The sequence below is a fragment of the Apaloderma vittatum genome, unplaced genomic scaffold (assembly GCF_000703405.1).
Source record: "Apaloderma vittatum isolate BGI_N311 unplaced genomic scaffold, ASM70340v1 scaffold13649, whole genome shotgun sequence".
NCBI classification, from domain to species: Eukaryota; Metazoa; Chordata; class Aves; order Trogoniformes; family Trogonidae; genus Apaloderma; species Apaloderma vittatum.
In genome coordinates, this window is record NW_009737141.1 from 87,457 (window position 1) to 110,026 (window position 22,570).

Here is a 22,570-nt window from a genome sequence, read left to right on the forward strand (position 1 = left end):
CGGTCCTGATGCCTGTCTAGCTGGGGACAGCCAGCCCAGACGCTCACCTGGCCTGGCCCATGGCTGCCTCTGCGCTACTGCATCCGCACACCATCGTGAAAAACCACTGATCCAAAACAAAAATTGTGGGTGGTCCCTTGAACTCTGGTGGCGGAAGGCAGCGCGTTCTTATCTCATACCGGGAGACCTGCATTTAGCCTGGCCAGGAGGAAAGAAACACTAATTTCTTTTGCTCTGTTAAAGCTTTATTTACTTAGTGCTCTGCGGGATTGGCCAAGGTAAACTAACCTGAATCTGTTCTGCTGGCACATGGATAATGTGGGAAGGCCTGTCACCATGGTGATGAACTGCATTGCTTTCTTGTTCATAAATGGCATCGCGTTCAGGCTGAGGAAGACTGAGGAACCTTCGGATCATGGAGAGATTCTCCCAGAGGGTCCTGTTTTCTGGTGAGGGATCTTCTTTCCAACGTAACAGCTCACAGAGCCACCCCTTGAAGATAACACCAGCAAAACATTAGTTTTTTTCCTCACTTTGTGAGGGGCAAAATACGGGCAAAATGTGTACTTTAGAGGCGCTGAATTCTCTCATGCCCTTCCCCAGTAGGGAAGGGCTTTCCCTGTACAGGCTGGGCTTGAAGCAAACCCCAGTCGAGGGAGAGGCTTTCACGCCACGTCACAGATGCTCACCAACCTCTGGCGTTTTGGAAAGCACCTTCCCCTTGGTCCTGCACCACAGCACTGCTGTTTGTCTGCTTAGAAACAAAGTGGTTGGTGAAGGCAGAACTCCTGACATGCTCCCCTCCGCAGGACAGGGATTTCACTGACACCAGGATATTCTCTCTGATGCCTGTTTTCTTTGATGCAAGGCACCGGCGCCGTGTTTCAGGAGCTGGCAGTTTGTCTGCTGAACAATTTTAAAAATCCTAGTGCTACTACTCAAAACAAGAAAGTACTTAAAATATCTGCCTTGACTGTAGGACTGCCTAAAGTAAATCACAGTGGTAGAGGAGCTCCCTAATGTCCTTTCAAAAGACAGGCATCATTTGACTAGAGGCAGTCAAGTAATATCTTCTTCCTACCTGCTACAAGTCGAGGTGCCTCTGCAGGTGAACTTATTTCAAGTGGCAGATGATTATTGGTTTCAGGATTTTCATCACAGAAGCAGAAAAAAATCCCATTATACATACATTATTAGGGCTTGGGAGTGAGCAAGATATGCTCAAGCTTCTGATATACCCTTTACACCATTTCCACATCACAGGACAGCAAACTGCTTAAGAGCTTACCTACTCTAATTCAGACATGGTTTAGGGATACAGAGTACAAAGTTGGCTACAGAATCCTCTGCAGGAACTGCAGTCATTGCTAATTTGCTTCTAAAAGAGACATACAAGTTCATCTTGAAAATTTTACAACTGTTTAAATGTTGTAAACAATTTAACAACTGTTTAAAAATTAATTGTGGATTTTTTTTTCATAATTGTGCAATGGTAGTATTAAAAGAAGAGTGTAAATGCTATAGCTAGCACTGTGTGCATGAGCAGCAACTTTTTGCGTATTAAAGTTTAGAAGCAAAATATTACATGTATAAAACATGCATACTTCCTTTTTCTTTAGCTTCAAGGATCTGTTTTCAAAACTAGGTCCATGCAATTTTATTTTGTAATGCTGTAGGAAAGATAATGTGACATTTTATTGAATCAACAAATAACATAAACGTACGGAAGCTTTTAGATCCTTTTTACATGTACGAGTAGTTGAAAAATGGTTTATCCAGACTAGTTTACTGCTAGATACAATAGATACACAAATACAATACAGATATGTATTTTCTTGAAGACATTCATATTTTTAGCTAACAGCTAATAAATGCAGTGTGAAAATATTGCTGTGATAAGAAGAAGTGAAAGTAAACAAATAATCTTAATATATTCATATTGTATACGAAAATATCTAGTAAGGTGCATATAAAAATTTGAAGTATATTTTCTTGGATACAGGTGGAAAATTGAACAAATGACACAGGAGAAAAAATGCCCCCGAGAAACAGAAATAATCAAAATGACAAATGTTAGAGAGGTGGTGGTAGCAGAGCTGAGAAAGGAAAAATTTAAATGGGACCAAAATCTGCCAGGTGCTCACTAGGTGCGCTAGGGAGGGCGGGAGAGCGCAGGAGGAGAGTGGTGGCAGCAGACGGGCCCCCCCTCCACCCCGGGGATGAAATGCACCCCAGCCCTTGACCAGGTGCTACAGCTGGATGCTGGATATTGCCCCAGGGTTTAGCAAGCTGACTGGAAACATGGCCAAACGCCTCCACACAGAGCACCGAACGCACAGCCTGTCCCAGCTGGAATCGTACGGCGTGTTTTTAAAACAGCAGCAAGGATCTGCGGATTCTCCCTCGTCATCGTAAGGCACCCTGGGATGTGTTAAGCAGGTTAATGTACGAACTCTATCCCCTCCTAACAAAATCAACATGTTGCTCACGGTTCCCTGCCCACCTTGCTTCCACGGGGATACGTGCTGGATTACGCTCAACAGTGAGTTAAAAGGTTTGCCATTGGAATGCTGATGCAGTTTGTTGGGGAGAAGAGAAGAAGATGAAGAGAAACAAATCCAGATCTTTTAATTTAAATGCACTTTTAAAGTTTTTAATTTAAAAAAAAAACAAACAAAAAAAAAAAGCCCAATCCCCCTGAACAAAACAAAAGAACGCAGCCAGCCCTGAAGCATAAAGATTGTCTTTTGGTTGGTTGGAGTCTGCAGTGCTTCCCATTGAACCTGCTGCTCCTCTTTCTAATGGTGGTGAAGCAGAGCAGGGCTGACTATTGCAGCAGTTTGGTGAAAGTAAAAAAACCAGACAAGTCAACCTGTCCCCTCCCATGACACCTCTCAATAGTACACAAATAGACTGCAAAAGAAATTGCACCACGCTTTTATAAGTTGCACATATTTTGCCTGGAGACCATGTGAATCACAGGGTTTTTTTTGAAAAAAGACAGTGGAGCCTTTTTTCAAATGCTCTGTAGTAAAAGAAATTCCTTAAGCAATCACATCTCATGCTGATTAAATGTATTTCACAATAACGTTGTTAATGAAGAAATTACGTCTCCCTTTACTGTCTTTTCTATTTATTTACCAGATCAGACCTTATTTTTATTAATTACTGATGGCTAACATTATATTTCCAATATTTTTCTATCAACTTTTGAAGTGAAATAATACTTCTAATTCCTTATCTAAAAATTATTTGATGAATTGTAACCTGAAGCATGTCTCTGCTAGCCCTTCAGGGAAGCTGCGATTTTGAGATACTGAGATCAGATGCTTCTGACACGGTACAGAGAACAGACCGCTCCTCAAAATCTTCTACCAAAATATCTCTTTTCCACATTTTTAAAGAAGTAGACATACTCTCATGAAACATATAATGGCTAACATGGAAACAACCAACTAAAATTACAAGGATAGAAACACTTTTTTGTTCCTCATGGTTTATTTCTGAAAGTATTTATGAAAGTTGACCGCCAAATGTTCTCGGAAGAGATAGTGAATGGGTAATACCAGAGGTTGTGGAGGTTTATTTTGTTAAAAGACGAAAAACTTTATACCAACCTGCTTTATTGAGGTTCAAACCAACCAAACAAAACCATAAGTATTGTGTTTAGCTTCAGGTTCAGAATTCTGTATATGACATAAAGCTCACTCATAACAAGTCAGCAAAATAAGAATGTATGAAACATTTTTGTAAATATTAGGAAAAGTAATCCTATAGACTTTCCTAGCGTGAATTTTAAGTTCTGTAAAAATTGTAAATTCTCTTTCCATTTCACCTAAAGAAGTATGAACTGCTGTAGTTAATGCAGTTGAATTTACAAGAGAACATGACAAGGCTGCTTTTTCTCCTCTTATTATAGTCTAGAGTACTTTGTTTGGTTCAAACCATTTATTCTGAAGAAGAGCTTGGGCCACTGGTCATTTTCTTATTGTCTTTACAGTCTCACAAGAAGTGGAAAGGACCACAAAATAATAAGGAAATATTTGTAACTCGGATTAGATCACAACCGGTTGGCACAGCATATATAGTACCTCACTAAAAAAACAGCCTTAAAATAATCGACTTATCTACGCAGCAAGGCAGGACCCCCAAAACTTTGCACTGACATTGGGAACAACCTCGATTTTAAAACTGAGTAAATTTGCCAGGCAACATTACGCTGAATATAAAGAGAGCACAAAGCAAAATATAAACATTAGCCACATGTAAATATGTTTGGAGAACTTTCAGGATGTTACTACTTTTCAAACTGACAAAGTTTAATTTGACACCTTCTGTTCTAAAACCTTTGTTTCTATTCAAAATCACGCCTTTAGCTCCTATCAATCACTGTGCTCTCCCTATTACTTAAAATACTGGCATGGGCTCTGGATAAGCTGAAAATGCCATGCAGATGAATTCTGAGATAATATGTTCAAACCTGTTATATACAACACAAATCCTGTAAAGTTATGTATTGTAAACCTACATTTATTGGGAACTAAAAGTCTTAAATCCATCTGCTACAAAGAAAATACTGTTACGCACTTTCAAGTAACCAAGTACCATCTGCAAAGGTCTTGCTACAGTAAGCAAGAAAATGGTAAAAAAAGAGAAAAGATGAAAAAAAGAAGATGCTAAACCTAAGATATCTAAAATAAATAGGAATCTTCTGTCTGTTTTTCTGGTTTCTGATAGGGATTTAGTAAAGAAACATAAGACATCAGAGGAACAAAACCTGTGAAAGTCAAATTGCCAAACTACTGCAGGAAAAGTGCAAAGAGGATAATGGCCAAACATTAGTCTCTGCAAGACCCATGAGCACGCTTATTTTAAAGAAAGCATCTATGCATTTTATCTATGTATCCAAGAGCTATTTTTATCAATATGACCTGTGCTGTGTTTAAATAAAATCTTCTGCCCTTTCATGTTGAGCTTCTAACATGCTATTCTTGCATTCTGGTATCTTTCTTATTAAAAGGGGGGGAACAAAAAGGATAATTGAAATCTGCACTTAAGGTGTAAATACCAACCCTAACCAGAACAAAGAGGGTAGCATTGCAGTCACGAAAGACATTCTCCAGGCAAATCTTTCCAAATCAGCAACAAACACATCTAATTTGGAAAGAAGGGTTTCAAGGTGGAGCAACTGAACTCTTTTGCTTGGTGAATTTTTTATAGTGTTAATAATTTGCCAAACAATTAATATCGCTTACAGAATAACTATCAAAGACTTCAACGTTTTTCAGATGAGATGCAATTTGAATCTAAGAATGCAAAACATTTTAGAGTATCAATGATATGAACAGTTTTTCTTTGGTATAACACTAAGATTATTTTATATCTTTCTCTGGGGCATATAGTTAATAAAAATACATGGTGGTAAAAGGACTCAGTCTAAATAGGGAGGTATTGGATACAAACATTTTAACAGAAAGTGTGAATTGCATTTCAGCATCTACTCTGAACAAAGACTAAGTACATAATCCATTAAACAGTACTTCTAACTCAAAAAAATTAACTATTGTAGACTAAACTAAAGCAGGCATTTTGAATGAGCACATTTTCAGCAACTAACTATAAAGCTAGCAATTTATCATTCAGCAAATAATTTTCTACTTTTAAAAGAATCTCTAAGTGTTACTTATGCTAATGAAGACTGTTTTTAATCTGCCCACAAACATGCTAATAGAGGGCAATTTTTTTTATTTACAATACTGAAGGCACTCCAGTTTATAGAACACAGATATGAAATTACACTTGGTAAAATGGCTCTTAATTGTCTGAGCAACCCAAATCCTTCACCTTTAACACAAAAGCTTATAGACAAAACAAAAGGAAAGAACTCATGGACTAAACTTCAAATACTGACTTTTTTTCCCTTTCAAAAGCCATCCAACTTACTTTACAATTCTCATTTTTGTTCCAAACAGCTGAGTTCATCATAGGTATTTCCATTTCTTTTCAAAACACAATCCATGAATATAAGAGAAGAAAAAAGGCCAACATCACCACTATGGTATATGAATAGTCTTAGTTTTTAATATTGAACTTGTAAACTGCTTATTGCACAGACATAATACTTTGAACGAGATACATAATTGTAGCAAAGGAGTACTGAAAGCATTTTAAATTATTTACTAGGTTAAAAGGGTGAAATGGTACTTTAAATACATCAAATTTCATCATCTGGGCCATTTTTTGGTGGCAAAGTGGTATTGATCTTTCCAAATGCTTAAAATTAACTATTTCCAGAAGGTCATTATTTGATTAAAGGCATTAAAGTTGAGGGCAAGAAATGATGCACTTTGTCTTCTTTCCCATTCAAATAATCATGTAATTTAATCAGAACTATCCCTTCATGTCCTGTAATAAAAATGTTTGTCTTAAGATATTGTTCTTTACCTAACATATTAACCTTTAAATGTTATGAAGTTCTTAAGAATAATCTCTGCTTAGAGAAGATTCTTCCATAATGCAATGAAAGGATCGCCAGCATCTAAACTGATAAGGCCAAATTTCCCCTACACATTGATTGGAAAATGCATTAAACCCTTCAACTGAGATTTCTCACAGTGTTCAACAGGATCGAAAATTCAGGGAGTTCTGAATCAGTAAGCCCATGCATATGGCACAGAAGAAAAATAAACAAAAGTCACTTCAGCACAAACAAATGCGACAAATAAGCAATAATGGACGCTGCTTTAATTTATCTGGGAAATGCTGCTTGCGTTACAGTTGTATTATCTGGAAAAATGCATCAGGGAACGCCTACTGCAGGGCAAGAACAGAGCATTTAATTCAAAAGTCATTTTCAGACTGAGATTACTTAAATCTGACTTCTTTCTGGGTGAAATAGCTGTGGGTTTAGACACGGGATCAAGTCTAGATGGCAGGAGCGGTCCTTTTTAGCCTTAAATGTTCTTCTGGAATTTCATGACTTTAGGAAAATTTATTCTGACTGCAGGCTTGTCTTTCCTAAAACACATAACCCGACCTGGCCATCTCCTGCGCAAAGCTCAATGGACCTAAATGCTTCACAGAAGAACTAAAGTCCATTAAACGAAAGGCCACTGGATATTTTTATAAGATTTTAGGAAAACTAATAATCTACCAGATTTAGTAGTTTTTGATACTGACCAACACATTTGTTAGTGAAAGTCTTTTCTGTTTAGTTTATATTTTCAAGTAATTTTAAGCACTGACTTCTGTGAGGCACGTACTTCCGAGTAATTTTAAAAACTGCTTTGAATGTACTTTGGGATTTTCCTATTTCTCTCACAAAATCATGTATCTTGAATCAAAGAAGCAAAAGCTGGTTTTCAGGCTGTTCCAGAAGGTGAGTAGAAATACCAGAATACAAATGCCTAATCTTGAGATGTGGCCTAAAGTGATAAAAAATGTCCCCAAAAAGACAGTTGCCTTAATATTTTATTTACATTCATCAGCCTTAGATCCCCTAAAATCAAAAAAAAAGTTTGAAACTTGAAGCTGTCCTTTATCTCCAGATATTTCTGGTTTACCTATTTTACTGGATTTCATTATCAGAACACTGAAAGCATAAGCCAGATGTGAATTTTAAGTAAATCTCTATCTGTCATCGTAATAGATGAGATTTAGCAAAACAAACAAACTGAAAACCCCACAACCTCATAGGGTTTTTCAGAAGAAAGGTAAACTTCACAAGCAGGAAAGACTTCCTTTGAAGAATACTGAAACAGATTATGCCATTTCCTTAAATTTCTTATTCGACCTATTATTCAGCTACACCATCTGCCTGGGTATTGCCTCCACCTCTTCCCTGGGTTGTGAAAAGCAAATGACTAAACAGCTAGCATTGGTACAGATAGTATTGCATTGCAAGTTTTTTGCTGATATTTTAGGGGAAAAATATTTCTAATATCTCTTATTCTCTCCGCCTTTTCACCTCTCTAGCTGCAGCACTTTGAAAATTAAATATGCATTTATATTCTTGTAAATATCCAAACAAATAAATAGAAAAAGGAAATTTGCTAAAGCAGCCAATAAAATTCAGTGACAAGCAGAAAACAAGTACAAAACCAAAGTGACCTGGAGAGCTGTGGCCCTGCTCCTGCAGCCTCATCTGTCATATCAGACCTTTTCCTCGACCAGGAGCCACAGTGTGTGGCAAAGAGCCAGCGCTACCAGAAAAAATCATCGAGTTAAGGTCTGAGGTATCTCAAAACTGGTGAGTATGTTCCCTGTGTATGAGAACTTGAGATGCACCATGCTCATGGAAAGAAAAAAAAACCTATCCCGTAACTTTAAAACTGACTGAAAACATAAGTATCATTACTTTTTAGTCGAGTACAGAGGGAACAGTAATTGAATAATCTAAATGAAGGGCTTCTCTGCTCTCAGTCTCCTCCACCTTTCCTCTCCCTTGTTCAAATGCATCTTTTTCAAAATACTGCCTTCAACTGCCTAGCATGATAGATAGGCACAAGCCCTAATCAAAAACATAATATGCATGCCTTTGAAAGTCTTACATAAAATGCAACTACGTTCATATGTAAAAAGAAGGGAAAAAAGTAACACATGCAAAAAAACCCCCAACAGTGGGTGAAGTTTTATTCCACCCTCTTCTACTCCAGACCCTTCCTCTTTCACACACACGATTCAATTGGCATTGTAACTGCGAGATACGCATGACAAAAATGGACTTGACAATAAAAAAAAAAATCTAAACAAGAAAAAACAACTGCTAATTATTAAATAAGTCAGTCTTAGCCTGGTACATTACTTTTTATAGTACAGGCGTATAAAATGGGTCAGTGGGTTTCACAGAGGGTGACTGGTAATATATGGCCCTTTATCTTCTATTTAAGTAGAGAGAAGTACTGATTTCAGTGCAATACCAATGCTTCCCTTGAAAGTAAATACAACCCTAAATCCAATCACGACCCTTAGAAGCCCATATTTATTTATTCTAAAACATGCAATCAATTTTGTATGGCAGTTGTATCTGCAGTTTAGTTAGAGAAGAGTCTTTAATAGAAAGAGCTTGGCAACTTTAAAAATCTTTTTTACTACTATCAATTTACAAGTGAACAGCAAATGTTTATTATTGCATTACTTACAGAGATTTAACATTTGCTTTGGGAAAAAGACCTCCAGTAAAAAGGCCATAGGGCCAAAGTGTCACTTCCGTAATTACTTAAATGTGTTTATACTACATTGTTAGTTTATTTTTTTTACGAAGATTACAATTTCCCTGAAGGACTAATTTAAATATGTGGCTTCTTGTCATATGTTTTTTTCTTTCTCAAATTCATTTTGGATCAGGGGAAGATCTACCACACACTGAGGAATCACAGGCTCACAGATATTTGGACTCATTATAAATTCAGTTCAGCTGACAAGATGTTCCAATGAGCAACATCATTCCAAAACATGCACAGCTCAAATCCTTTCTTAGACATCCCTTCACATTTTTAGGGACTAACTAAATGTTCTCATAGAGATTTGAATTAAACATTTAAAAATTCTGAGAAAATTTCTTTTGACTGCTCCTGCAGCCTGTGGCTCTGCTTCATGGTGACGAACCTCGATAATGCCAAAGGTGAGGGGAATCTTAAGGAGTCTTAAGGAAATTGAAAAGAAACTTTTCCCTAACTCTTCTCAAGATTTTGTTAACTAACAGAAACAGTCAGAAAATTAATAGTGTCCATTACATCAATGCAGTTTTAAAAAAAAAAGATCTTTAAAATCCACACCTGTGAAAGTCAGACGCCTCCCAGCAAATGAGACGGGAGCAGCCAGAGGCACATATGTCACCCATGGAAAAATAAGGCAGTGAAGCCCTTGGAAAGCTAAAACATCCCAACCTTTGTAGCATGGTTTCTTGGGGCATAAACTTAAAAGCATAGGAAAGCCAAATCAAAAGGAAGCTGGAGAAATCAGGTTTCTCCCTCATGGGTGGGAACCGACACAAAAGTGTGGTCAGGTAATTTGCGGTCAGGATGGGGACAAGAGCAGCCAACAAGGGAAAAGCTCCTAGAGAGAGCAGCGCTTAGCATTAGGCTTTTCCTCACCGGCCAAGAAAAGTGCCAGCCAAGCTGAGTCCCAGCCATATTTTGAGGCAGCAGCTTCTGCCCTTTAGTCAGGTGCTGCATAGAGCAGGCACCTGCCCTGATGCCTCTGTCCTGCTCCCCGGGTGAAAAAGAGTCAATCCCTTTACTTAAAGACTCCCTCCTCACATTAAATAAGAGTAGCAAATGATTTCTCAGTGGTGAAGCAAACTGGCTGCCCCCCCCAAATAAAAATAATCTCATTTAAGCCCTTCATAGCTTTTTTTTTTTTAAAAAGAAAACATAACTGGTTTTACATAAGCAGTGGAAAGTTCCTTTATCTGTAGAGCTTTCTCTCACACATTAAATATACTAGAGATGCTAAGCACCAGGCTCAGCAAAACACCAAGTCACTTAAGTAAACTCACAGGTGTAAGTGTGCAAATCTTGCTCAGTTGGGGCCCAAAACTTCATGGAATTCTCCTAAGGACCACTCAGACCAAACATCTTAATTTTACAAAGATCCTGAAAGCTATTTTCATATTCTTCTCAAATGCCATCCTGAAGTAAGGGAACATGACACCACACAAGAATAAAAATAAGATGATCACTGAATAAAAATGTGTTTTCAGATAAAATTTGGCAGATTTGGAATTAGATAATTATTTGAAAATTGAATTTTTTCCCCTCTTAACTTGCCACATGCTTGCCCTAGCCTATTCATTATATGTCAACAGTCTGGGGTAATTCATAATCGAAAATCTGAAGTTTGACTTAGAAGTTAAATTTGAGGAAAATAAAAAAATAAACAAAATGAGAAACTATTACAAGTAGTGAAGCTGGAATAAAATATTGTCTCCTTTCTTACCTTGCACCTAGAAAACCTCTAAACATTCTTCCAGGTGTCGTGAATTTTGAATTATCCATTTTAACATCAAGGGAGAAAACATTCATTATTACTTATGCCTTCCTTTGCCCCACAACCCTTCACCTGAATTATAGTCAGTCACAAACTGCTTCTCCAACTGTTACTGTCTATTTGTGTTTGCATAAGGTGCCTTTATCCTCTGCAGTAACGCGTTTAGCAGCTCTCGTTTTTCAGGAGGAATTCTACCCTGCCGTTTCCTGTTTAGTTACGGGTTGAGCCCGCTTTTGTTTTCTGCACTGGTACCCTGCTTCCCCCACTGCCGGGAACCACGGGCTGCTCGCTAACTCCTCAGCCTCCTCCTCTGCTCTGGCACTACAGCTTTGTTTTCATTTCCGTACGTCATTAACTCTCGTACAGCTCGCTCTGACTTTTCCCTGATGTTTTTTTTTTTTTTTTTTTCCTAAATAGTGCTTTGATCATGTTAAACACTGATAGACTGAATCTTCAAAAGCCTCCTGAAAGAGTCATGATTCCCACAGCAGGCACGAGCAACCCGAGAAATCAAGAACATGGCTCTTTTCCCAGCTAAATCCATGTTGCTGTGCAGGGAAAGGAAGGATGTCTTACCCAAGAAGCAGCCGGTGCTGGCCATCAGCCCTTGGGCTGCCCAGGACCCAGCAAAGCCCAAGAACGTGGGGTGCCCCCCCTGCACAAGCTGATGCTTCTGCAAAGCAGCTGGGTGTGCAGGGATGCAGGTGGGGTGAGGTGGGATGTCCTGGGCGCAGCCCTTGCACACTGGGAGGATAGGAGAAAGGGCAGATGGAATGAGAGTGAGGGTGTACGGAGGAGAGGAACGGGATGGGAAAAAGTCAAAGGAGGGCTAAGAGGAAAGCTGTAGCAAGAGGAATTAGTGAAGCAGTGAGAGGAAAACAAAACAGAAGGTGAGGATACAGGAAGCGGGAAGATAGATTAAGAAAATCCATCCTGCCAGAAGCAGCACCTCTTGTCAGCCAGACAGCAGGTGCTGCCTGGGGAAGAGCTGATTCATGCATCTGGAGTGTAGGAACTGAAACACCTCTACCTAAGAACGAAAATCTAAAAATAAGACACTCAAAGGAGGTTGGAGAAGGAACCACAAATGTTTTCTTCTGGCCATCCAGTGCCTCCTGACTGCGTGACATTTTTCAAATTATTTTGTGAAGAAATAAGAGCTGGATTTCTGGACTCTGGCAAGAATCCTGATGGTTCATTTCAGCATTATCTCTTCCAATGCAAGCCCTTCCTGCCCTCCTCTTCGCCTTCCTTCAGACTCATTTTTGAGACATCTGTAGCCATAGAACCTCCAGAGCTTCGGCTGCACCTGCAGCATGAGATTTCCCCTTTGTTCAGGGTCTGCCCGGACCATGGGGGCGTCAGGAAGGGAGGTGGCACTGCCGTGCAGCAAGGGACACTGATGGCACACCTACGCTGACCTACTAGTGATGCAGTCAGTAACTGCTGGCCACGTGGTAGGAGCATGGGTCTTCAACCCTCTCTGCAGCAGTGTGGGGGCCATCCATTTAGCCAAATTTTCTGCTACAAACCGTACCTTCAGTGGTTTTCAAACACTACGCTGCCCACCTCCTTCTCACTGATGCAGTCTTAACTCCCCGCCTCCTGCACCTTCAGTACTGCCACTGCTCTGTGCATAACTGGCAATGGATAAAAAATCTCTTACTAAAGGCTACTTTTTTCTTTTTAAACCTCCCCTGGAAGTCTTTTACAGATCAGATCTGATTCATTTCTATCAGATGCACTGCATCACTCCTTTCAGCTGACAATACCTGCAACAGCTTTTGGGGAATCTGTTCAGTTTCATTCTGCACACTTACTTTTTTTTTTTCTTGCCATAAGAATTGTTTCAAAACCTTATAATTAAAACTTTCTATCAAAATTGCATTACTTTTTGTTCTGTGTAGGAAAAGTAGTCAACAGTGATCTACTAAACAGTAGATGGTTTGAAAAAAACATGCTACTAAGTATCGAATGCTGTTTAATTAGGGCAAGCTGAGCAATTTAACTGAAAAAATGGATTTATTAAAAAAAAACAAAACAGTTTACAGACAGCACTCAGTTTCCTAAAACCTAACCATAATGTGTTTTCATAAGAAATACTGGAATGTTTTAATAATAAAAAAAATATCAATTTTCCATTTGCCAAAATTCTAGACACTTTGAGGACTCCTTTTTAAAAAGAATCTTTTCCCCAAAGGAGAGGTAAAGGGAAGAGTTAGCAAAGAGACAAAATTCGTGGTGAAAAACTTTGGCAGAAAATTTTATTTCTGCTAAATTTATGTAGCAGCAAAGACTACATTTCTGGTTAAAAGCTCTTCTTGAAGTGAGGTGTTTGCTGGCACGTTACTTTGAAAAACAGCACAGTAGGATGACTTTTTTAATAAGTGGGCATAAAATCCAGAGATTAGAAAGTCTCAGAGTGAGAGAGAAAACCCCCATGCGATATCCAATTTCTTTGCCAAAGGAAGGAAGATTTTTAATAAAGGTCATGGAGAAATAATCCCCAAAAGCGGCAGCGTCTCTTTCCCCCTATATGTTTACTCTTTTATTTCAGTCCTTCACGGTGAAAGGCAGACCTTAACACACGCGCGCGCACACACACAAAAGGAAACAACAACCAAAGAGGAGAGGGGAAAAAAAAAGCAAAAAAAAAGCAAAAAAAAAAAAAAAGCCTGAAATTTTAGTTACACCACATGTGGTTTTCATTTGTGAAAAATGAACAAGCTGTTTGTGGTTAAACTGTCTAATCTGCTGTTATCAATCTAGCGCTGCATTCAAGATTTACAGGATACATCAGCTTCTGTGCCACATTAGCTGTAAAAGGGAGAGGGGGTGGGAGGAAAAAGGAGGAGGAGAGAGTTTATCCTGAGGAATAATATTTCCAATGCAGCCACACTCACACTACATCTGGTTGTGCTGGTAGCGGCAGTTAAATTGAAATATTTCACAGCGTGTGTCAGAAACATGCAGAATGGTAATTATGACAGATCTGATTAAGCCTGAGTGCCACTAGCTCCCTGGCCAGCTCCGGTTGTGCAGGTGTGACCTTGTGCGTGCCTGCGTGTGTAAATAAAATTAATTACAAGCGAGAGGGCGAAGGCTTCGGTGACATCACAAAGCGGAGAAACTCCCAAGGGGGAGACCTAATGGAATATTTTCCCTCAGTCTAATAATACAGTTCATATTGACTTGAGGTAATTAGTGGGATCATTAAAGCAGTTTTCCCGGCGTATTTGGCTGCCTGATCAGATTAGTGAAAATGTTCTTCAGAACAAGCCCTGTGTGGTCTGCCAGAGAAGGAGGAAATAAAAAGCAACAAAGCATATTTTGGAATGATAAGCAGCGCTGGACTTTTTGCACGGCATTTTGCAGGGCCGGTCTCGGGAGCCTGAGCGCCCGGCTCTCCTGACCGATTCAATCTTTCAGCCCAGGTGCACGTGCTCCTGCTGCACGTCATCTAAGAGTTTTTAATTTTTGTTCCTCCATCCTTCAAAACTACGCTGTCCCCATCCCTCACTGCTTAAAAAAAATAATTAAAAAAATCAGATAAAAGCCTTGTGGAAGTGCTAGCCTTAGAAGAACTGCATTAAGATAACTGGGGGAAGGAAGAAGAATAAATATGTGATCAGCAGCCCTCCAACCCTTCCCAAAAAGCTAACAGAAGATTGAAAGCGCCAGTTTGAGAAGCAGTAACATTTTCACTTCCTAACGAGCTTACTCCAGCAAAAAGAAATAAAAAAAATAAAAAAAAGTTTAACTATGATATAAAGTCTTCCACGGTAACAGAACACAGAGCCCTAATCAAGAAATGGACCATTTGTTTAAAAACAGTCTATTGAGCATGCTCTACCTTGCAAATGGAATATGCCAAGCTCTGTCACAGATGGCAAGCTTTGACAGTTCCCATCCGTAGCGTCGATACTCGACAGTTCAGCACAAGATCAGTGACATTCTGTCTCATTAGAGCCACGCTAATTATCACAGCTAGTTTCAGGGGAAACCATGTGTTGCAATGGTCAATTTGAAGGAGTCTGTGCATCAACAAACTGGTAATAAGGATCAGACACCTTATTATATGACAGCATGCTGCCTATGATCTGATTTACTGAATCAGAGGTACTGAGGCAACACTGAAGCCTGATGGGTTATAGAATTGTGTGTACACAATGCGGATCTGAGATATGCTTTAAAAATAAAAGGAAGTTATATTGAAAGAACACAAATAAAAATTTTAAAATGGTGAAGTTATAATGAGGACTTTTTTCATTTGCCATTAAGACATGCAGAGATGTTCAGGATCTTGTCATCCAGTTTTATCTTTAATCAAATCATATAAGATAAATAATTCAAAATGAAAACTGTAAAATTATGGATTATGCTAAATTATAATTCATTCCATACTCTGATTTTTCAGTTTCAATAACATGTACCAAACATTCCTTATGTTGTGCCGCCTTGCTGCTCTAACAGAATTTTGTATTTTGTAAAGAGCTTTCACTACTTGGCTCTTTTTTCATTTGTACATTTAATGACTTGAACTTGTACTTCTCCTAGCTTCTCCCACACATTCGTGCTCCTTCCACCAGACAAAATCCATCTAACCAGAACCCTAGCTCCTGTCATTTCTGGCCACCTGTGGGGCCACATCCTGCCAGGCGCTGAGCGGTCCAGACCCAGCCCCTCCCAGGGAGGCGCTGCAGGCAGAGGCCGTGAGAACGTTAAGCACCAGCTCCCGGCCAGCATAGGGCAGGTGCTCTGAAGCAGAGCATCCCTCCAGGGAAGCTCTCCTTAGGGCTCAAACGTTCACAGCGTTTCCTGAAGCTGCTACCAGCTTTTAAACCTGGCTCCGTGTGGAATCCCAAGCAGTGTTTGAGCAGCTCACGCTGCTGCCCACCTGCCTGGGAACCTCGACCCGGAGCTGATTTGACCCCACATGTAAAGCACGCTCAGGAAGCACACTCTCCCTGCCATGCTGAAAGAGCTGCCTGGCCCCAAGGAGCTCTTCTAAGAGGTCAATATAATCCTCTTACTAGTTAAGTATTTTCCATTCTGTACTTTTTTTCTTTGGCTTGAACTATTTCAGGTTTTGATGGTTTTATTTTTTTCTCCCTCTATGCAGATTTCTGTGGGCAATCGCACACTGATGTGAACCACCTCAGAGATTTTAAGGAGGTTTCTCTTCAGTGCATTTTTGTTGATTCAAGAAGTTACTGTCTGCTTTTTGCTAGGGGGAACCCAAGACTCACTGAAGTCAATGCACTCCACCAAGGTCATCACAATAATGTAGAATATAGTCAGGATCAATACCAGTCCTTCTCCAGGTCCACCCAGACCAAGAAATAAATAAGTTAACTGAACTCAATTTTTCTACCCTCTTTCTGAGTAAGAATTAAAAAAAAACAACTCTAAGGAAATTTCCTGAGTCTTTAACCTTAAGAGATGTTGTAAAAGAAATTAAGATATGGCGCAGAGGAAGGACCTGGAGCACTCTAAGCATTCCTTTTTTTCCCACGATAAAAACCCAAAAATCTCTCCGATCCAGGTGAGACAGAACACACTACGACTCTGCAACACAGTATTTTGTTAGAGAAGCAAATAAGCTCTTATCTGCCAGGTTTCGCAGTTTCACTGAATGACACGCCGCTTTATGGGGCAATTCTTGATGGCGCGCAGAAGCCCATCCTGCTTTCTCAGTTCACACTCTTCCTCTCCCATCCCCACTGACACTCGATCCTGTCCCAACTCCTGCTGCTTGTGGCACCTCTTCAACTGCCAGAGCAAGGGGAGGAAAAAAAATTAAAACAAAAAAAGAAATGGAAACTGTTCTGTGGTGTAGCTCTGCAGCTAAGGTTTTCTAACTACTGTATCTCACCTTCCCATGAGGGGTTTATTTCTAGGTGAACCTGCAAAACAACAGCAGACCTCAGAACATGTTTTGTTTCCACCTCGTGTCTCCCTGTTCTGTACCCCACACCACTCCACAGAGAATTCATTGTACGCCAAAGGGGGGGGAAAAGAAGATTTTTAAGCCAAGATTTAAACCCAGGAAGTGACTCAGCTGCTCTGAGGGAGACAAAGGCAGGAGAGGACTTGACGTGATGGGTGAAAGACCAAGGCCCCCCCCACTTCTGGTCCCCCCGCTAGGGCAGGCTGAGGTGCAGTGCCCTGAGGAAACAGCTTTGGAAATAGAATTTTAAGATTCCCCTCTTAAAGCCATATTGTTACCAGAGGGTTACTCTTGGTGATAAAAAGGTTTCTTTTCCTGCCGCTGGAAAATAGTTGAATAGATTGTTCTATATCTGCGGTAATGGCATGTTACGTCTTTGTGCCAGATCCACAATACCGTGCTTGTTCAGTGTGGGAAGCTGTTTAAAAATGACTTTCCTATTAGAGTATATAGCTTAGTCTCTAGATGGAAAAAGCCAGATCAAAGATATAGCATTTATAAAACTGCTGGTTAAAAAGATAAAAGTGAGATAACAGATATCAATTTTTCACTATAAATCTCCGGGTTTACTACAACATTAAAATTTCCAGTAAAAGCAGGGGTTTATATACCTGAACTCTAATGGCCTATTCTGAAAATATTTATGTCAGGAAAAGCGTGGTATTTGCATGCCAAAAGCAATTTTAGTGCCAATGTTTAGCATTGCCTTCCCATTTAACTCCTTCCCATCTAACTCACAAGCGTCAGATGCTCTGCCTGATGCCTCCCTGCCGCTCACCCCTGCGCAGCCTTTCGCAGGAGGACCTGCCAGGTGTGTACTAAGGCAAAAAGTCAAAGGCTTCTAATAAAATACCACCGCACAAAATACTTGGCCGATGGCTTAGGATGGAGTCTCTAGCATGGTGTGAATCAGTGATTTTCCCTCCGTGCTTTGCATGCAAAACTACTCGTTTCCAAGGGGCTAACAGTCTAGCCAAAGTGAAAGACGGGGACAACAGAAGGACGGGAAATTGGGCAACACAACGCAACAGCTCAGAAGTAACGGGTCAAAACTGTCCGTAATTAGATGAGGTTTCTGGAGGTATGGGCAGTGCTCCATTAGTTTCATCTGAAAATTAACATTGAAGAACGATTCAGTGAGAGCCAAGTGTCTCACCTTCAACATCGAGGCGTTTTTATGTGGTGAGAAGGGGAGGCACTCAGCACCTGTCTGGCCACACACTGCAATTGGCAGGATTGATACCACAGAAAAATATCAATTTTACCTATTTATTCTGCCACAAAACAGAGTTATTTAGCTATAATAATGCAAGCTAATGAGCTTATACTGCAGTGCAAGGGACTCTCAGAGGTACAGAAGTTGCTATTACCTCCATATTTGCAAATTGTAATTTCCTAAATTTAAGAAAGCTTTAGTAATGTCAGCTGATTTTCAGCAAAGTTTTGCTTTCTTCCCTGCTTCATACGAGCATGTGCAGGCCACAGCTTTTCAGCAGAAGCCATTAACATAAATGTAACTTCTCAGAACACAGCAAACATACAGAAACAGTGCAAGTCTCTACTTGTCTTATCTCTAGGGGCTCTTAGGTTTGGATTTTTTTGTTTGTTTGTTTGCCTGTTTTTATGGAATAAAATTAGATTTCAGCATCTGTCACCATCAAGAAAAAACTCCTCCCTGGCTCCCCCATGAAAACATTGTAACCAATGCACAGTTACTGAACCATGATGCCTTAACGATCATTACACAAATCAACTTTTTTTTTGTTTGAAATAACAAAATTAAGAATGTGCTTTCATAACGACTTGAATCAGACTGTCAGGTTATAAATTTAATAAAAACCCACTCTGACTTAATTGTAAAAGTATTGCCATTGTACCACTAAAAAACAACAATCTTGAAGCAGAAATAAAGTCTGCTGTAAACATTTCTGTCTTCTTTGCATGCATTTTTCTAAAGCTCTCTTTTCAACACAATCTAAGGAAAAAAAATGCAGGCCTAACAGGTGGACAACTTGCAATAAAAACGTAAGATTTTAAATACTGACATTAGGTGTTTTGCCAATTACAGTTCTAAAACTCCCCAAAGATAGGATGTATTCAAGTAATTTGAATTACAATATCTTCCTTAGCTCCTCAGTATAACCACAGTAACTTTTAAAGCACATATTTTGAATTTAACAGAATTTGAATTGATTCTACAGAAAATATATTGATCCTTAAAAACACAGAAACTTGAAAAATCTACTGAATGCATACATTCCTAGAGAGGAACAGGATCCAACATTTGCAGGAATCTCCTAGCTAAGTCCCCAGACTCACTCAAACCCATGTGCCAGACAACCCTTGTCCTTTGGGAAAGTCAACGAGCTGCCAGCAGAGTGCTCGGTGAAAATACCAAGTGGATAAATGGACACTCACCTAAGCCTGAGTACGATCTGGCTGACACCACTGGCACCTCCTTCTGCTCCCATCACCCCTTCCTCGCCCTGCACCATGACCTCTGCCGCAGCGAGCCACCGCAGCCGGCGGGTCTGGGGAGCATCACTCCCACGCGTGATCCTCTGTCAACCAGGTAACTCTTACTAAAGGCACTAAACATGGCACAAGGGAAGGTGCTCACTTTTTCACCTCGGCGTTACCTAAAGAGAACCTTGTGTAGCACACTGTTTAATAGCTCTTCAGTATGAAGTGCTCTAGTCAGCAGAACATTATCTGCAGTCTCCTGGCTCAGGCAAGCCCAGGCACCTTGCAGATGTTGGCCGCTTAGATGCCCAATCTAATGTTGACCCAAATCAGCCCCTTAAAAAAAAATAAATAAAAAAATAAAAAGGCCCTCCAGCAATCAGCTATCTTTGTCCACTGGCAGAGCCGTTTTAGGTGACATACATTTTATACTGTTACTCCAGACTACACTCAGGAGCTAATCAAGTTTTTTATCCACAATAAGATAAGAGCAGCAATGTTCATTTTTAGTGATTTTATAAACAAAACTCTTAACCAATGCATCATTTTCTAATACACATCCTCCAGAATTTCCACTATAACTGGAAGTGATTATCCCAGGATTTTCAGTTCTGAGCGGAAACCAATACCCCCAAATTAAAAAACAAACACAACAATGTACCTCTTTCAAGAGATGCTCTCTTAAAGAATATGTTTGAATAAGTCTATTTTTTTTTTGTGCAAGAGAGACTTCTTTGCCTGAAGAAATATCTCCCTGCACCCTTGACAAACTCCAACTTAGAATTTTTTACAGAACAGATATCTCCTTTAATATACATGGCTTTGCTACATATTTAAAGCATTTTAATTGGATGACTAGCAGTGAATTGATTCGTTGTTGAGACGACTCAATGCATCCAGTTTACCACAGAAGTTACTTCTGTGAAGGCGCTTTCTACTACAAATGTCACTTTCACTAACTACAGACCTGAAAGCTTGCATACATGTAAGTTAACATTGCATTGCTGAAACTGGGGAGAAAAATAAACTCTGAGAATACAGGCATTATCTCCACAACAAAAAGGAAAAGAACTACATGTTTAGTGTTGTTTTCTATACTTGGTAGCAAAGTTTGTAAAAGAATATAAAATTTATAACAAGACTCTAAAAAAAGTGTACCACATCCTCTGGAAGCTTTTGTGCTTCACTTTAATCACCTGTCCCTTTTAAAATCAGCATTGGACGAGCTGTCCCGCCTAGAAATTTTAAGACTAAGCACTTAAACAAATATGCTATCACATAAAGCAGATCAGATCAAAATTATGTGGACCGATAGATCGGCTTCATACCTTGGTTTTGCGGAGAACTGCAATGGAAAGGGGAAGGTGTAGAAAACGGACAGTTCTCTAACCCTGAGTCTTGACATGTGAATAAAGACATCGGAGGAGCACACAGGTTGGAAGCTGCTGTAACATTCTATCATAATTAGAAACATTTCAAGAGCCCTGTAATTTCCAATCAAAATTACAGTAATTTCTGATATACAAGCCATGATTCATGACAGAATTTTTACATTCCATGGGAGATTATAGTGGCCTGGTGTATGACACACTGAGTACAGCACTAACATAAACAATTCAGTTTAATGTTTAAACAGCACTTGGTGTTTAGAATCCCACAATAAAAGAAACATATTATTGTAGAAATTATCACTTTGACAGTGATTGAAGGGTAGGCAGGCATGTGGCCTATAAAGCTATAATTTTTACAGTCCACAGCTTGAGTTTAATCATTTTGATATAACATTTCCAAAATATCCCTTTAAGTGCTCCTTACAACATATAACTTAAGAGACAACATCCTTGCTGTACAATGAAATGGAGTAAACTCCGAACGTGAACCACACAGAAGTCAAACGTTTAAGACAGCTAAAAAGAAAACCAGCACTAAAATGCTGACGGCTCAAGAAACATTGGTCCAACTGATCATTCTCAGCTTTCCCTGAAGGATGGCCTATTCTTCTATGAAGCAATTTTAGAAAAGTAAAGAAATAGTGACCAAGTCAACTTAACATTTAATCTAACATGAAAATTCAACATTGCAAGCATTGGTGCTTTTACCATTTTGTTCAAGCACTGGTGTAACTATGGTTCTAGTCTTTCTCATTTTTCTATATATTTTTCCTTTACTTACTTCTAGAGCACTTTCTCACTCAAATCAATGCTTTTGCATACACTGGTGATCCTTCTCAGAAGACATGTCACTTACGATAATCACACCCAGTAAGTGCTTGCTCATTTCCCACTCTTGACACTAAACTCAACAGAAATTCTTCGGTCAAGGAAAACAGAATAAGAAATCACGCAACAAAGGCTTAAAACTCAATATGCACTGTATTATATGTATGCACACATGCAGGTCACCAAGCAGCCATCATATTCCACAAAGATTGCACATGTTTTCTCAGATGTGACTTGTGTAACTATAATTTGTTGGTTTGGGGTTTTTTTGAGAGTGCTTCCCCACCTCCCATACACAGCCTCATCAGTGGGTCTGATTAAATACTTTTGCGAAAACCAGAACCCCATCGTTCCTCGTGACAGTGCAAACAATAGTAAAATGCTAAAACCTCGAGACAAGCTTGGTAACAATATACAGAGCTTGCCCACGGCTTCTGCCACATCCACACTGGCTATGGACTGATGAACCTGATGTTTTCTGAGCCACACAGGAGTCCCAGGTGCACAGCAATGACATCTCTGGCTAGGGTAAAGAGGGAGAGATGAGCCCTGGGAAGCCAGTTCTCAGCCCTGCCTGGTCAAGGGTAACCAGAGGTTACCTTTGGATCCAGCAAGGAGCTCTGAGTTGGGGTACCAGGCTAGTGTGCTAGCCTGGCAGTGACTTGTAACTCACACAGAAACAGATAAAAAAAATGGGGAAGGAGGGAGTAATCGCACAGGATAGGGAGACCGCTGCGCCCTGGGAACTTTACCTGGCTTTTGGTTGCCGCAACCTTTGCAAACAGTGCTTGAGACACCTTAGCTCTCTTCATTTAATCATAAATGGAAGCATTAATGTTCATGGAATTATTTTCTGTTTTTCCATTCCTCTCTGTAGCAATAGTAGCAGTTTTGACCTAAAAAATATATTTTATGAGACAGTTTTCATTAAAAAAAGGTTATTTTTCCC

At 39.6% G+C, this 22,570-nt stretch overlaps 1 protein-coding gene across 1 annotated transcript in view; it reads right to left on the bottom strand.

Moving 5' to 3' along the window:
• SATB1 (SATB homeobox 1) overlaps nt 1-22,570 on the bottom strand; it is a 73,765-nt gene that overhangs the window by 4,553 nt on the left and 46,642 nt on the right. The window contains 2 exon segments of the mRNA XM_009877237.1: nt 289-492; nt 22,374-22,517. Coding sequence (XP_009875539.1) covers nt 289-492; nt 22,374-22,517 — 348 coding nt within the window.